Raw genomic sequence first — 17,430 nt, forward strand, 5'->3', positions numbered from 1 at the left:
GAGGTGTCCAAGATCATAAGGGGCTTTGATAGAAACATAGAAACATAGAAAATAGGTGCAGGAGTAGGCCATTCGGCCCTTCGAGCCTGCACCACCATTCAATATGATCATGGCAGAGAATTCCAGAGATTCACCACTCTCTGTGTGAAAAATGTTTTTCTCATCTCGGTCCTAAAAGATTTCCCCCTTATCCTTAACGCTTAACTCTAACGATAGAGTGAACGCTTGCAATCTCTTTCCCAAGGTAGAGGATTCCAAAACTAGAGGGCACAGGCTAAAGGTAAGAGAGGAGAGATTTAAGAAGGACCGCAACGGCAACTTTTTCACTCAGAGGGTGGTCCGTATCTGTAACGAGCTTCCGGAGGAAACTGTAGAGGTTAATACAATGACGACTTTTAAAAGGCATTTGGACAGATTTATGGATAGGAAGGGTCTTGCGGGCCAAATACAGGCAGATGGGACTAGCATAGAATGGCAACTTGGTTGTCATGGACAAGGTGGGCCAAAGGGCCCTGTTCCTGTGCTCTATGACTCGTTAAGAGTCCAGCAGGGAAAGGGGTCTCCCCTGGTAGAGATGTACTCCTGAACCAGTATACCTAGGCTGCGGGGGGCAGAGTCTCGAATCCCTCACTCCCTGCACCATCGATTTTCCTTGGTTCCTGAAGGGCCTGTCCCACTGTACGAGCAAATTCAAGAGTTTCTCCCGAATTTCCCCTGATTCGAACTCAGAGAATTACGGTAATAGCCGCTCGTAGGTACTCGGGGCTCTCGTGGACATTTTTCAACATGTTGAAAAATCTTCACGCGTCTTCACGAGCTTACCGCGTTTCCCGAGTACTTGCCGTTAGCGTCACGAGCCGCTAAGAGACGTCCCGAGCTCCGACGTACCCGCTACGTACATTCTACGTACTTACCACGAGTCTGATTTTTTTTTAAACTCGGGAGAGCTCTTGAATTACCTCGTACAGTGGGACAGGCCCGTTAGCCTTTCTGGATTATCTATTTCCCGGACCAACAGAGGTGACGGACTCCGAGAGGAGTCCATTGGTGGCGGAACGGTCCGCCTAGACCGATGATGGAGCCGAGATACTGGCCCGCAATGCTGGCCTCGAAAGTTTCAACCCGGCCCCAGGTTCCAGAGCCCCGGCCTCAGGGGGCAAATTCCACCCTCCGATCGGCCGCGGAAGTTCCGATGAGGTTGAGATCGGTCGCCTCACCCAATCTCGGGTTTCGGGGGGACTTGCTGGGGGAGGAGGGAGGGGGGGGTGTGTGGACGCAGGGGGTGGGGGGAGGGATTTCAAGTGCGCTCTCGTAACTTGGTCTGGATTTAAAGAGGTGCCAGACCACCAGTTCCCAGAAATTCGGTGGCAGACCCGAAGTCCCGACGGCCTGAAGACCTGAAACGTCACCTTGCCTTGTTCTCCAAAGTGCTGCCAGTTACTCCAGCACTTTGTGGCTTTTTTTGTAACCAGCGTCTGCAGTTCCTTGTGTTACTCCCAACAGTGTGTTGTGTTACATGGATGTTAAAGCCTGATCTGTTATAGCTTTGCTGGGCTGGGCTGGGCCGGACTGGACTGGCCTCGGCTGGGCTGGGCTGGGCTGGGCTGGGCTGGGCTGGGCTGGGCTGGGCTGGGCTGGGCTGGGCCGGGCTGGACTGGGCCGGGCTGGGCCGGACTGGACTGGCCTCGGCTGGGCTGGGCTGGGCTGGGCTGGGCTGGGCTGGGCTGGGCTGGGCTGGGCTGGGCTGGGCTGGGCTGGGCTGGGCTGGGCTGGGCTGGGCTGGGCTGGGCTGGACTGGGCCGGGCTGGGCTGGGCCGGGTTGGGTTGGGCTGGGCTGGGCTGGGTTGGGTTGGGCTGGGCTGGGCTGGGCTGGGATGGGTTGGGCTGGGCTGGGCTGGACTGGGCCGGGCTAGGCCGGGTTGGGCTGGGCTGGGTTGGGTTGGGCTGGGCTGGGCTGGGCTGGGCTGGGCCGGGCTGGGCCGGGCTGGGCTGGGCTGGGTTGGGCTGGGCTGGGTTGGGCTGGGCTGGGTTGGGCTGGACTGGACTGGGCCGGGCTGGGCTGGGCTGGGCTGGGCCGGGCCGGGCCGGGCTGGGCTGGGCTGGGCTGGGCCGGGTTGGGCTGGACTGGACTGGCCTCGGCTGGGCCAGGCTGGGCTCGAGGCAGTAACCTGAAGTGACCAGCAGCTCTGTGGTCACAGAGAAGTGGTGTTTTGTTCTGAATGGCAATGTTACCCTGGAAAGGTCTCTGTGTGAATGCTTCAGTTTGTCCCAGCTATGTGTGGGGAAGGGGGGGAGGGTTCTGTTCTGTGGCCTGGGTGGAATTTGGATGTTTGCTCTGAGGATCTAGTAAAACAACAGCGTGTTTGCCAAACCGCTCAACACGTCACAGATGTGCTAAAGAACACAGAGCATAGTCCAGCAACAGGCCCTTCGGCCCACAACGTCCGTGCCGAACATGATGGCAAGTTAAATTAATCCAGTCAAACAAGAGCTGAATCACTCAGAAATCAGGGACAGTTTCTTCCCAGCAACTGAACCATCCTATCACCAACTAGAGACCGGTCCTGACCATCCATCTACCTCATTAGAGATCCTTGGACGATCATCAAACGACCTTACTGGACTTTACCTTGCACTCAACGTTATTCTCTTTATCCTGTATCTGTACACTGTAAAAAGCTTTTCACTGTACAGTACATGTAACAATAAACTAAACTAAACTAATCTCTCCCTACACATGGTCCATGTCCCTCCATTCCCTGCTTATCCATGTGCCTTTCTACAAGCATCCAACACACCACTATTGTACCTGCCTCCACTGCCACCCCCGGCAGCACGTTCCAGGCACCCACCACCCTCTGTAAATAAAAAACGTACCCCAGACATCTCCATATACTTTTCCCCTCTCACCTTTAAAGCGATGACATTTCCACCCTGCAGAAATAGGTTCTGACTGTCTACCTTATCTGTGCCTCTCATAATTGTTTAGAACTCCCATCAGGTTTCTCCACAACCTCCGGCGTTCCAGAGAAAATAATTAAAGTTGTTTTCTCCGGAGGTTAACTGGGGAAGTTCCAGAGAAACTGGAACTTTCTCTGGAACTTCTGGTAAACCACCTCTGCACCCTCTCCAAGGCCTGCTCTCCTTCCTGCAATGGAGATTTGCAGGATTGGCCACAATACTCCCACGTGGCCTTGTGGGATTCCTAGGGTGGGGAGGCTTCTGTGGAAACCCCCCCCCCCCCCCTCCTCCGGGCACCGTGGGCTTGGTATGTAGCCTCTGAACAGTGAGTAGATAGATGGGTGTGGTGTTCTTCAGTTACTTGGGAGATGAAGACATCAAACCAAGCACAGGGTTGATAAAGCTTCTCACAACAAGCCCCTGCCAGACGTTACCCTATGGAGGCGCAGCAGTTTAGAGATACAGCGCAGAAACAGACCCTTCGGCCCACCGAGTCTGTAGCGACCAGCAATCCCGGCTCATAAACACTATCCAACACATACCAGGGACAATTTACACTTGTATCAAGCCAATTCATCTACTTACCTGTACTTCTTTGGAATGTGGGAGGAAACCGAAGATCTTGGAGAAAACCCTCGCGGTCACGGGGAGAACGTGCAAACTCCGTAAAGAAAGCACCCGTAGCCAGGATCGAACCCGGGTCCCCGGCGCTGTAAGCGGTGTAAGTCAGCAACTCTACCGCTGCGCCACCGTGACGCCCTGTTGCTGCCTCACAGCGCCAGACACCCGGGATCGATCCTGACTACGGGTGCTGTTTGTACGGAGTTTGTACGTTCCCTCTGTGACCACGTGGGTTTTCTCCGGGTGCTCCGGTTTCCTCTCACACTCCAAAGCCGAATAGGTTAAGTGGCTTTGTTAAAAGTGTAAAATTGTGTGTAGGATAGTGCGTGCGTAGGGGTGATCGCTGGTCGGGGCGGACTCTGGGGGGGGGCCAGTTTCGGCACGGTGTCTCTAATTCTTGGACAGGAACGTGGATTGGATAGGTTTAGAGGGATATAGGCCAAACGCAGGCAAATGGGACTAGTTAAGACGAGGCATTTTGGTCGGTATGGGAAAGTTCGGCCGAAGAGCTGTTTCCGTTCTCCCTGTGACTGCGTGGGTTTTATCCAGGTGCTTCAGTTTTCTCCCACATCCCAAAGAGGTGCGGCTTTGTTGCTTAATTGGCCTTCTGTATATTGCCCCTAGCGTGTAGGATAGGAGCAGGGCCGGATTAAGACCCATAGAGGCCCTAAGCACTTAAAAGATTTTGGTGCCCCCATATATATGTAATTCAAAATATAAACAGAAATAAACCATAACATTTTTTTTTTTTTTTTCAAAATGAAACAAAACTAACAGTAAGATGGAAAATAATGTTTATTTTTGTATACTTCCACTTTATTTATATTTGAAAAGTTTTCTACTTTTTTTAATTGCAAAGTCTTTGATCAGATCTCAAAATTAATCTTACGTAACACATATAAAATCATATAAACCACTTTGAATATTATTTTAGCAAGTTTAAAGTGATTTCTTTTGTGCCGTAAACCATTTACCATTTCTGTGGTGCCCCCCTTCCCTTGATGCCCTAAGCACGTGCTTATTTTGCTTAATGGTTAATCCAGCCCTGGATAGGAGAAGAAGTGTGAATGGGCGAGCATTGGTCAGCACCATCTCAGTGGGCCGAACGACCTGCTTCCATGCTGTGCCTCTAAACCAAAGTAAATCTGCTACCAAGTTTGTCTGAGTTTTTTACAGAGGTGTGCCGTGCCGACCAAGTTAATTTGGACTGTCTAAGTCGGTGTTTAAAGTTAGTGCAAGTTTACCACAGCTATGCACTTAGATCCCTCATGCTTGCTCTCAGATTCCTCCCTCTGCCATCCTAACCACCTCCAGCCTTTACGCCCTCCCTCCCTTCCCCCACTCCCATTCCTCTGCCCCTCCCCCACCCCACCGCGCACCCATTTCTCCCGCCTTCCCCCTCCTCCCTCATTCACTTCTGCCGATGTGTTGTTGATCATATGGAGGTGTATGGAGGGGAGTAGAGGGAATGACTCTATAATCATTCCGTTGGAACGAGTGCAGAGACGATTTCCGAGGATGTTGCCAGGACTCAGGGGAGAGGTTGAGCGGGCTCGGAGTTTATTCCTTGGGGCACAGGAGGATGAAGGGTGATCTTATAGAGGTGTATAAAATCCTGATCCTAGATAGGGTGAATGCACAGAGACTTTGCCCCAGAGTAGGGAAGTCAAAACCAGAGGACATAGGTTTAAAGTGAGAAGATTTGGTAGGAACCTGAGGAGTACTTTTTTCACACAGAGGTCCGTAGGTATATGGAACGCTCTGCTGGAGGAGGCAGGTACTATAACAGCATTTAAAAGGCATTTGGACAGGTAAATGGATAGGAAAGGTTTAGAGGGGTATGGGCCAAGCACAGGCAGGTGGGATGTGTGAATGCAGCATGTTGGTCATCGTGGGCAATAGACAATAGACAATAGGTGCAGGAGTAGGCCATTCGGCCCTTCGAGCCAGCACCGTCATTCAATGTGATCATGGCTGATCATCCCCAATCAGTGTTAGGCCAAAGGCCTGATACAATGCTGTAAGATGATGGCTGTAAAGCCACGTTTCTGCCGCCATCTAGCACCCTTCAAGATGCAAGTTTACTTGACTTTAGACTTTAGAGATACAGCACGGTAACAGGCCCTTCTGCCCACCGAGTCACAGGGAGAACGTGCAAACTCCGTACAGACAGCCAGCACCTACAGTCAGGATCAAACCAGGGTCTGGCACTGTGAGGCAGCAACTCTATCACTGCGACACTGTGCCGGGTTCGATAGGGTTGGGAATATGGGTTTTCCGGACTTTAGCGAGGGTTTACTTGACCAGGAAGTTAAGGGTCTGAATGGTCTATCACTGCGTTGGTCGGTTTACACACGTTCATATGTTCATGATGTCCCCTTCCGTTTCCTCCCTCCCCCTAATGGTGTGTGTGTGTAATTACAGGTCCAGCAGAGGTGCCCATGATGTCTCCAAACGGATCCATCCCCCCCATCCACGTCCCACCAGGCTACATCTCACAGGTGAGCCGTCAAGGAGGGGGGCGGCTGCTTGAGCTGGGAGGGGGGGGGGGGGGGCGGGGGAGGGGGAGGGGAGACAGGCTGAAGGAGAGAACCTCCATGCCTGAACCCAACCCACAGGAGGAACCAGGGGCAGCGGTGAATCTCGCAGGCTCGAATAATCCAGGGCAAGGTGGTTACAGACACAAACGCTGCCAAAAGCCACAAGCTTGGATGGGGCATCTTGGTCGGCACGGACGAGTTGGGCCGAAGGGCCTGCTCTGTGCTGCATGACACCATGACGCCAATGAGGTTCATGGTGAGACTCTGGAAACCACGTCTCTCCCTCAGGAGTTGTCCCATGGTGAGGGTGGACATTAGCACCTGATAGGAGTATATCAAATGATGGAGGCATAGATGGAGTAAATAGTCAGAACCTTTTCCCCAACAATAGAGGGCACAGCTTTAAGGTGAGATGGAGAAAGTGTAAAGGAGATGTGCAGGGCAAGTTGGTTTACACTTTATGTATATGTTTGTATATGAGTTTTGTGGTGCTTTCTGTGTGTGTGCACGTATATGTGCGCGCATGTGAATGCGTGCGTATGTATGTGTGTGCGTGAATGTGTGTGTGCCTGCAAGTGTATTTATATATTTGCATTTGCGGGCATGTGTGTGTGTATCTGTGTGTCACAGAGTTGTACAGCACTTCAGTGTAGTGTAGAGTTATACATCTACACTCGTCCCACCTGCCTGCGTTTGGCCCATATCTCTCTAAACCTTTCCTATCTATGCTGGGAAGATCATTAAAGACCCCTCCCACCCCAACCATGGACTGTTTGCCCTCCTCCCATCAGGGAGGCGGTACAGGAGCCTCAGGTCTCGTACCAGTAGGATGAGGAACAGCTTCTACAATCATACTGTCGCATTGCTGAACTCGGAGTCCCGCCGATAGATTCCTCCGGTCCCTCCGTCCCCATTGTTTAATTATTCTGTATTTTTTATTATTCTGTATCCTCTTTTTTTTTAAATTTCTATATTGCACTACTACGGACTGACGCAAAACTGCATTTCGTTGTACCCATACTCAGTATTTGTGCAATGACATTAAAGTTGAATTGAATTGAATTGAATTGAATTGAATACCTGTTCAAATTTCATTTCAATACTGTTACAGTACCTGCCTCAACTACCTCCTCTGACAGCGCGTTCCATTTACCCAAAGCTCTCCTTCAGGTTCCTATTAAATCTTTCCCCTCTCACCCTAAATCTTGGTCCTCTGATTCTTGATTCCCCTCCCCTGGATAAAAGACTGTGCATTCACCCTGTCTATTCCCCTCATGATTTTTTCAACTCTATAAGATCACCCCACAGCCTCCAGCGCTCCAAGGAATAAAGTCATAGCCTGCTTATAGCTCAGGCCCTCGAGTCCTGCCAACATCTTCATAAATGTTATTTGCACTCTTTCCTGCTTAATGACATGTTTTCTATAGCAGGGTGTCCAAAACTGAATACAATGCTCCAGCTGCGACCTCACTAACTGTGAACAGCTGTAACATAACGTCCTAACCTCTATACTCAGTGTGCTGACTGATGAAGGCCAGTGTGCCAACAGGTTTCTCCACCACCCTGTCCACGTGTATATGTAAGACTATGCATCTCTGTGTGTGCCTGGAACGCGCTGCCAGGGGTGGTGGAAGGTATGATGAGCATTTGACGCCACTGGGCCTGTACTCGCTGCAGTTTAGAAGGATGAGGGGCACCTCATTGAAACTCTAACCGAATAGTGAACGGCCTGGATAGAGTGGACGTGGAGAGGATGTTTCCATTAGTGGGGGAGTCTAGGACCAGAGGGCACAGCCCCAGAATTGAAGGCCATACCTTTTCTTTAGTCAGAGGGTAGTGATTCTGTGGAGGCCAAGTCATTGGGTATTTTTAAGGCGGTGAATGACATATACTTGATTGGTCAAGGTGTGTGTATGTGTGTTGGAGAATTTGTGTGGGGGGGAGAATATTTGTGGGGGGGGGGTTGGGGGAAATGTGTGCGTATGTGTGTGTGTGTGTGTATGGGGCAGAATGTGTGTGTCAGACACAGGGGCAGGTTTGAGGAGCAACCCCCTACCTGCCCCCTCCCCCGGTGCCCGGATCATGACGGGGGCAGTAGCAGTGGGTGGGGCGATGTTGGGGTGCAGGGGGAGGGGGTTAACTGGAGCCAGGGACCATGTGCCTGGGGCAGCACCACACGGTGGGCTGGGTCACAGGGCCTTGCTCACCCCGATTGTTGCAGAGGCTATGGATGCTATGGGGGGGGGGGGGTACCATCGATACTCTGATGACTAACTCTCTCACTTTCTCCCCTCCCGTTCTCTCTCTTTCTTCCACTCATTCTGCCCCCCTCTCTCCCTCTCTCTGTGTCTCTCTCATTTTTTCTCTGTCTTTCTCTTCCATCCTCTCTCCCTCACACCCCTTCTCTCTCCCCCTTTCCTTCCTGTCTCCCTCTCTTTTTCACTCCCTCCTTATGCCCTCCCCTTCTCCATCCCTCTCCCTACCGCTCCCCTTCTCTCCCTCCATCCCATCTATTCTCCTACTCTTTTACTCTACCCCCCTCTCTTTCTCCCCGTCTCTCTGCCCCCTCTCTGTCTTACTCGATTTCTCTCTCTCTCTCTCTCTCCCCCTCCCTCCCTCCCTCCTTCCCTCTCTCCCTCTCCCTCTCTCCCTCTCCTTCCCTCTCCCTCTCTCCCTCTCCTTCTCCCCCCTCCCCCCCCTGTCCCCCTTCTCCCCCCGGCAGGTGATAGAGGACACCACGGGAGTGCGTCGGGTAGTGGTGACTCCGCAGTCTCCGGAGTGCTTCACCCCGAGCTACCAGTCGGCGATGTCTCCGAGCCCCCACCTGCCCCCGTACATCACGCACCACCCGCACCTCATCCCGCACTCGCACACTGCCTACTACCCGCCGGTGACGGGGCCCGGAGACCTCCCCCCACCCTTCTACCAGCACCACCTCCCGCCCACCATCTACGGGGAGCAAGGTAACGTCGTGCACGCCCCAGGTACTGCCCTGGGGGGAGGGGGTTGGGCGAGCGCGCGAGGGGGAGGGGGAGGACTCACAAGGGCCGTGCCAAGGCCCCAGGGTGGGGCGCACTCGAGGGATGGGACAGAGTACTGTGTCGTGTGCGTTGTGGAGAGCTGGAGAGGGGAGGATGGTTTAAGTCTAGGTTTATCATTGTCATATGTGCCAAGGTACAGTGAAAAGCTTTGCATTGCATTCTATCCAAACACCACACATAAATACAAGCAGGTCAAACTCAAGTACAATAGGTAGAGCCGATGGGGAAGATGCAGAGTGCAGAATATAGATCTCAGCATTGTGGCGCATCAGTCCCAGAGACAAAGTCCAATGTCCGCAATGGGGTAGAGGTGAATCAGAGAGTACCCGAGCTTATGGAAGGACCAAATGTCCAATGAAAGTCCAATGACCACAGTTCCACAGTGGGTTCGATCCTGACCTCGGGTGCTGCCTGTGTGTGTCTGTGTGTGTGGAGTTTGCACATTCTTCCTGTGACCACGTGGGTTTCCTCCGGGATAGGTTTAGAGGGACATGGGCCGAACACGGGCAGGTGGGACTAGTGTAGATGGGGCCTGTTGGTCAGCATGGGAGAGTTGGGCCGAAGGGCCTGTTTCCATGCTATATGACTCTCTCTGTAGACCTCATCCCCTTACACTTCAGACTTTCCCCCTGAAAGCTCTGATATCGTTTTAGTTTTAGTTTTAGTTTTAGAGATGCAGCAGGGAAACAGGCCCTTCGGCCCACCGAGTCCGTGCTGACCAGCGATCCCCGCGCATTAACACCACCCCACATACGCTAGGGACGATTATTACATTTATACCAAACCAATTCAGCTACACGCCTATATGTCTTTGGAGTGTGGGAGGAAACCATAGATCTCGGAGAAAACCAACGCGGGGAGAACGCACAAACATCATACAGACACCACCCATAGTCAGGTTGGAACCCGGGTCTCTGGTGCTGTAAGGCAGTAGGTCTACCACTGTGCGCGCAGGATGTTCTGGGTTGCTTTAAGACTGTTTTGTCCTCTCTCTCTCTCTCTGTGTAGAGTTTATCCCTCTCTATGGGATGTCCAGTTACATCTCCAGGGAAGACCAGTACAGCAAACACGACCGCCTGCACAAGAAGCTGAAGACCGAGAGCCGGCAGAACCGCTTGAACAGCCCGCCCACCGCCATCTACAAGAGCCACATGACTTCCTGTACCACCATCTACAATGGCTACGGCAAGGGGCCGTGCGTGGCGGGGATGGCGGGGGTAGGGGGTGGCGGTGGCGGCTGCCTCAAGAAGCCGGAGAGGAGAGCCAGGAGCAGCCCCAAGATCAACGAGCAGGAGATCCAAGGTGAGGAAGGTCTGGGGCGGTGGGACCTCGCTGCCCGAGGAACAGGACCAACAATATCACCCTCACCCCAACACCAAGACCCAACTCCCCACCCCTCACTCCCCCGCAGCACGGCAGCACAAAGAGACTCCAAACTCAGTCTCTACTCTAGAGATACAGCGCGGAAACAGGCCCTTTAGCCCACCTAGTCCCTACTGACCAACGGTTACCCTGTACTCCTGCACTATCCTACAAACTAGGGACAATTTACAATTTTACCGAAGCCAATTAACCTGCTATCCTGTACGTTTTGGGATGCGGGAGGAAAACGGAGCATCCGGAGAAAACCCACGCGATCACAGGGAGAACGTACAAACTCCGTACAGACAGCAGCCCTCGTCAGGATCGAACCCGGGGTCTTGGGCTGTGAGGCAGCAAATCTACCCCCTCGCCACTGTTCTGCTCCCTCTCATAGTCCCTTACGCTGTCAGAGCCTATAGAATCATGCCTATAGAAACTGCGTCAACTTGCCCATGCTGACCAAGATGCCCCTTCGACTCTAGTCCCACCTGCCTATGTTTGGCCCATATCCCTCTAAACCTATCCATGTACCTGTCCATATGTATTTTAAACGTTGTGATAGTACCTGCCTCAACTCCCTCCTCTGGCAGCTCGCTCCATACACCCACCACCCTCTGTGTGAAGAAGTCATCTCTGGGGTTCCTATTAAATCTTTCGCCCCTCACCATAAACCGAAGATTCTTTGGTTATATTCTCTCTGGGTTATGTTACAGTTTGGCAAGGCGAGGCCACATTTGGAGCTCTGTGTTCAACTCTGGTCACCATAGTGTAGGAACGATGTCATTAAGCTGTAAAGAGGGTGGACAAGATTTACGAGGATGTTGCAAGGACTAAGGCCTGAACTATAAGGAGAGGTGGGTCAGGCTAGGATTTTATTCCTTGGAGCGCAGGAGACTGAGGGGTGACCTAATAGAGGTGTGTAAAATCACGAGGGGAATAGATGGAGTGTATGCACTTACCCAGAGTAGGGTTAACCAAGAACAGGTTTATGGTGAGAGGGGCAAGATTTAAAAGGAACTTAAGGGGCAACTTTTTCACTCAGGGGGTGGTGGGTATATTGAACGAGTTGCCAGAGGAGGTAGTTGAGGAAGGTACTTCAAAAGCATTTAAAAGACACCTGGACAGGTACGAGGACAGGACAGGTTTCGAGGGGTATGAGCCAAACGTGGACAAATGGGACCACATTCCAGACACAATAAAACTTGCCCCGCACATCTCCTTTAAACTTTGCCCCTCCCACCAAGCCCCCCTGTCTATGACATTTCTACCCTTGGAAAAAGACTCAAGACTATAGGTGACACAGTGGCACAGTGGGTAGAGCCGCTGCCTTATAGCGCCAGAGGCCCGGGTTCGATCCCGACCTCGGGTGCTGTCCATGTGGAGTTTGCATGCCCTCCCTGCGACCGTGTAGATTTTGTCAAGGTGCACCGGTTTCCTCTCACATCCTAAAGACGTGTGGGTTTGCAGATTAATTGGTCTCTGTAAATGGCCACTAGAGTGTGGGGAGTGGATGAGAATGTGGTTTAACATAGAATTAGTGTGAACGGATGATCGGCATGGACTCGATGGGCCGAAGGGCCTGTTTTCATGCTGTATCTCTAAGCTAGACTAAATCTAGTTTAGTTTAGTAATGTCTATTATGGTCACATGTACTGAGGTACAGTGAAAAGCTTTTTTGTTACGTGCTATCCAGTCAGGGAAAAGACTTTACACGATTACAATCAAACCATTCACAGTGTACAGATACAGGATAAAGGTACAAGATAAGACACTTAGTGCAAGATAAAGTCCAGTGAAGTCCGATTAATAATAGTCCGATGGTCTCCAATGAGTAGAGATGCACACAGTGGACCAGCGCTAGAGCTGCTGCCTCACAGCGCCAGAGACCCCGGTTCGATCCTGACTTCAGGTGCTGTCTGTACGGAGTTTGCACGTTCTCCCTGTGACCGCGCGGGTTTTCTCTGGTTGCTCCAGTTCCCTCCCACATTCTAAAGACGTGCGGGTTTGTAGGTTAATTGGCTGCTGTGCATTGCCCCTAGTGTGTAGGGTAGAACTAGTGTGACCAGGTGATCGCTGGTCGGCACGGACTCGGTGGGCCGAAGGGCCTGTTTCCGCGCTGTGTCTCTAAACTAAACTGAGAGATGGCAGATGCTGGAAGTTTGGACCGAAAGCAACGTTGCTCTTTCAAAGTCCCCGGCTCCTGACCACCTCCTTCACCCACAGGCCCCTCCACCACCCCCCCCCCCCCCCCCCAGCGCTGGAAGGAATTAGGTTCCCTGGCTGCTTCGTGAGAGAGGGAGAGAGAGAGAGAGGTTGCCACAGAGACCGAATTCTTCTGAGCTGAGCAAATCCTATCAGTTAGCAGCCTGACAAAGCACAAGGTGTCCCCTTGTCTGAGGAGCTGAGTGGGTGGAGAGCAGGCCAGCGCTCGCTTCTGGAACCTTCACTCTCATCTCCACCTCTCCCCCCCCCTCTCCCCTCTCACCCTCCCTCCAAAATCCACCCTTTTCTCCCTCTCCCCTTCAAACTCCACTCCTCTCCCTTCTTCCACCTCCCTCTCCCATCTCCACCACTCCTCTCCCATCTCCACCACTCTCTCCCATCTCCACTCCTCTCCCATCTCCACCACTCTCTCCCTTCTCCCTCCAAACTCCTCCCTCCCTCCCAGTATACCTCCATCCCTCACCCTACAACCCCCTCTCCCTCCTCCCTCTCTCCCCCTACCTCCCTCCCTCCATCCTCCCTCCCACCCCCCCTAAACCCCCCCCCCACCCACCCCAGGTCGCAGGTTGTGACATTCCCCGGAAAGATGATCCGGCCTCGCTTGGCTTCCCACTGCTGTGTCCAACACAATATGTTCTGTGTCTCATCGACCCGGGGAATGTTTACAAGCTTGAGAGAGTTTGGCAGAGTTTGTTATGCACCTGCTCTGTGTGTGTGTGTGTGTGTGTGTGTGTGTGTGTGTGTGTGTGTGTGTGTGTGTGTGTGTGTGTGTGTGTGTGTGTGTGTGTGTGTGTGTGTGTGTGTGTGTGTGTGTGTGTGTGTGTCTGTATGTGTGACTGTGTGAATGAGTGTAAGTGCGTTTATGTGGGAGTGTGTGTGTGTGAGTGTGTATGAGTGTGTGTGTGTGAGTGTGTGTGTGTAGGAGTGTGTGTATCTGAGAGTGTGTTTGTGAGTGTGTGTGTCTGAGAGTGTGTATGTGTGTGAGTGTCTCTGTGTATGTATGAGAGTGTGTGTGTATGAGTGTGTCTGTGTGTGTATGAGAGTGTGTGTCTGTGTTTAAGTGTGTGTATGTTTAAGTGTGTGTATGTGAGTGTGTGTGTATGAGAGTGTGTGAGTGTGTGTATGTATGAGAGTGTGTGTGTGTGTGTGAGTGTGAGTGAGTATGTGAGAGTGTGTGTGTGTATGGGTGTGTGTGAGTGTGTGTGTGTGTGAGTGTGTATGTGAGAGTGTGTGAGTGTGAGTGTATGAGAGTGAGTGTGTGTGTGAGTGTGCGTGCATGTGTGTGTGTGTAGGAGAGTGAGTGTGTGTGTGAGTGTGCGTGCATGCGTTTGTGTGTAGGAGAGTGAGTGTGTGCGTGTGTGTGTGAGTGTGTGCCAGTGTCCCCATTTACTTCCCTTGTCTTTTTTTGTCAGAAGTCCCGGATTTTGACTGTGCCCTGGTCCACCCAATGAAACCCCTCTCACCTGTATCCACCTATCACTTGCAGAAACAAGGAACTGCAGATGCTGGTTTATACCAAAGATAGACAAAGAGTGGTGGAGTAACTCAGCGGGCCAGGCAGCATCTCTGGAGAACATGGATAGGTGACGGGGGGTTGGGTTGGGTTAGGGGTGAGAGTGGGGAAGGAAGCTACAAGAGAGATGTGGGGGCAGGACAAAGCCTGGCAGGCAATAGGTGGATACAGATGGTTGGACAAAGGTCAGAGATGAAAAGATACAAGGTGTGGGGGAAAAGGATCAAATACCCCACACCCACCTATATCTATCTATTATCTGCCATCTCTTTGTTCTGTCCCTCGCCTCTCTCAGCTCTCCCTCTCCCACCCTAAAACTAGTCTGAAGTGGGGCCCCGACACAAAATTTCACTTGTCCATCTTCTCCAGAGATGTGCAGAAGGAACTGCAGATGCAGGGTAATAACGAAAAAAGGCACAAAGTGCTGGAGTAACTCAGCGGGCCGGGCAGCATCTCTCTGGAGATATAAAGGATGGGTGACGTTTCGGGTGGGGAGCCTTCTTCGGACTGGCAGGAGTGGGGTAGGAATGATGGAGTGTGGGCGGTGAGGAAGGGTCTCACAGGACTCCCATCGGAGCGAGGAGGGGAACCTCTTCAAAGTGGGCACACCTTCAGGAGATTTCACAGTGGAGCAGATACTGACGTGTAGGAAGGAACCGCAGATGCTAGTTTATAATGAAGACAGGCGCAAAGTGCTGGAGTAACTCAGCGGGTCAGGCAGCATCTCTGGAGACACTGACTGACCGGTTACTCCAGCACTTTGTGCTTTGCTCAGGATGCCAGCATCTGCTTGTGTCCCTGGGAGTTGAACTCCAGACCACTGGCTGCGGAAGGAGGAAACTGAGCAACTTAATCATGGCTTGCGTTGCACGCACTCTACAATTCACTTTAAACGTTTTATAATAGTGGTTTTATTTAAAGGAGTAAATACCATGTTCTGGGCATTGTGTCTGTGGCTGGAACACTGATCCGTGACAAGCTGTGGAACCCGCAAGGTCCTTTAAACTCTCTGTGACACTGGGTGAGGCTGGCCAGAAGAATACAGGTCCCTTACAGTCCACGGGAGATGGGGCGAGAATCACATGGAGTCTTACATAGAAACATAGAAAATAGGTGCAGGAGTAGGCCATTCAGCCCTTCGAGCCTGCACCGCCATTCAATATGATCATGGCTGATCATCCAACTCAGTATCCTGTACCTGCCTTCTCTCCATACCCCCTGATCCCTTTAGCCACAAGGGCCACATCTAACTCCCTCTTAAATATAGCCAATGAACTGGCCTCAACTACCTTCTGTGGCAGAGAATTCCAGAGATTCACCACTCTCTGTGTGAAAAATGTTTTCCTCATCTCGGTCCTAAAAAATTTTCCCCTTATCCTTAAACTGTGACCCCTTGTTCTGGACTTCCCCAACAATCTTCCTGCATCTAACCTGTCCAACCCCTTAAGAATTTTGTAAGTTTCTATAAGATCCCCCCTCAATCTTCTAAATTCTACCGAGTACAAGCCGAGTCTATCCAGTCTTTCTTCATATGCAAGTCCTGACATCCCAGGAATCAGTCTGGTGAACCTTCTCTGTACTCCCTCTATGGCAAGAATGTCTTTCCTCAGATTAGGAGACCAAAACTGTACGCAATACTCCAGGTGTGGTCTCACCAAGACCCTGTACAACTGCAGTAGAACCTCCCTGCTCCTATACTCAAATCCTTTTGCTATGAATGCTAACATACCATTCACTTTCTTCACTGCCTGCTGCACCTGCATGCTTACTTTCAATGACTGGTGTACCATGACACCCAGGTCTCGTTGCATCTCCCCTTTTCCTAATCGGCCACCATTCAGATAATACAGTCTTATACAGTATGGAATCAGGCCCTTCGGCCCAACTTGCCCACAATGGCCAATATGGGATAGAATACTTTATTGTCACATGTGACTAGGATTCCCCATCTACACTAGTCCCACCTGCTTGCGTTTGACCCATATCCCTCTAAACCTGTCTATCCATGTCCCTGTTTCTTAAACATTGTGATAGTACCTGCCTCAACTACCTCCTCTGGCAGCTCATTAACACAATCACCCATTGCTTTTTGTGTAAAAAAGTGACCCCTCAGATTCCTATTAAATCCTCCCCCCTGACCTTAAACCTATGGTTCTCCATGTCCCTACTCTTGGCAAAGACTCTGTGCGTTTACCTGATCTATTGCTCATGATTTTGTACACCTCTATAGCTTGACAACATCTTTCCTCCAACATGGTGACCAAAACTGAAGATAGTACTCTAAATGCGGCCTCGCCACATTGCTCCGTACTCATAGAAAACCCGCGCGGTCACAGGGAGAACGTGCAAACTCCGTACAGACAGCACCCAAGGTCAGGATCGAACCTGAGTCTCTGGCGCTGTAAGGCAGCAGCTCCACCTGCTGTGCCACCGTGCCGTCTCTTGTGTATCTCTACTCATTGGAGACCCCCCTAAACTAACTTCTGTAAGTTCAGTAAATCCGTTGATTTATGTTTGCGACCAAATGGCTGGATATTTGCGGATGAGGCTGGAATGGGGAGCGGGAGTCCACATATTGGCACCACCCCATCAATGCAAACAGAAGGGCCCCATGAGGGGGAAGAGAGATGACCTCTCCTACTCTGTTATTGCTGGCTGGCGTAGTGTGTTATAACGTGGCATCTCTCTCTCTCTCTCTCTCTCTCTCTCTCTCTCTCGCTCTCTCTCTCTCTCTCTCGCGCTCTCTCTCTCTCTCTCTCTCTCTCTCTCTCTCTCTCTCTCTCTCTCTCTCGCTCTCGGCTCCATCTAGTGGCCATCAACGACTTATAAAACCCAGCGGTATGAATCTTGGTTTCTCTAATGTCAAGTAGCCCCTGCGTCCCCTCTCTCCGTCCCTCCCCCACCCTAGTCGTCCTGCTAGTTTCACTGTCGTCCTGCTCGGTTTCACTGCCAGGGTCCACTCGTTATCACCTTTCCCGCAGCCAACAATGGATCATTGTGGGCTCCACATTTCCTTGATCATCTGTGCCGACTCTGATTTGTCCTTTTCAAAACTTGCATTCCTTTGTACATTTTCATACCTCGAGTTTCCCTCTCCCCTGACCCCCCCTGTCAGAAGAAGGGTCTAAACCCAAAACGTCACCTATTCCTTCTCTCCAGAGGTGCCACC

At 51.7% G+C, this 17,430-nt stretch overlaps 1 protein-coding gene across 3 annotated transcripts in view; it reads left to right on the top strand.

Moving 5' to 3' along the window:
- The window catches only part of fndc3b (fibronectin type III domain containing 3B), a 173,103-nt gene that overhangs the window by 90,589 nt on the left and 65,084 nt on the right, over positions 1-17,430 (top strand). For all 3 annotated transcript variants that reach the window (XR_004413787.1, XR_004413788.1, XM_033031744.1), the window contains exons 4-6: positions 6,007-6,083; positions 8,845-9,085; positions 10,172-10,465. Coding sequence is in view for 1 of the 3 variants with exons in the window: in XM_033031744.1 (XP_032887635.1) it covers positions 6,007-6,083; positions 8,845-9,085; positions 10,172-10,465 (612 nt within the window). In the remaining 2 variants the exon portion in view is untranslated. The remainder of the gene's footprint in view (positions 1-6,006; positions 6,084-8,844; positions 9,086-10,171; positions 10,466-17,430) is intronic.

This window comes from Amblyraja radiata, chromosome 13, assembly GCF_010909765.2.
Source record: "Amblyraja radiata isolate CabotCenter1 chromosome 13, sAmbRad1.1.pri, whole genome shotgun sequence".
Lineage (NCBI taxonomy): Eukaryota > Metazoa > Chordata > Chondrichthyes > Rajiformes > Rajidae > Amblyraja > Amblyraja radiata.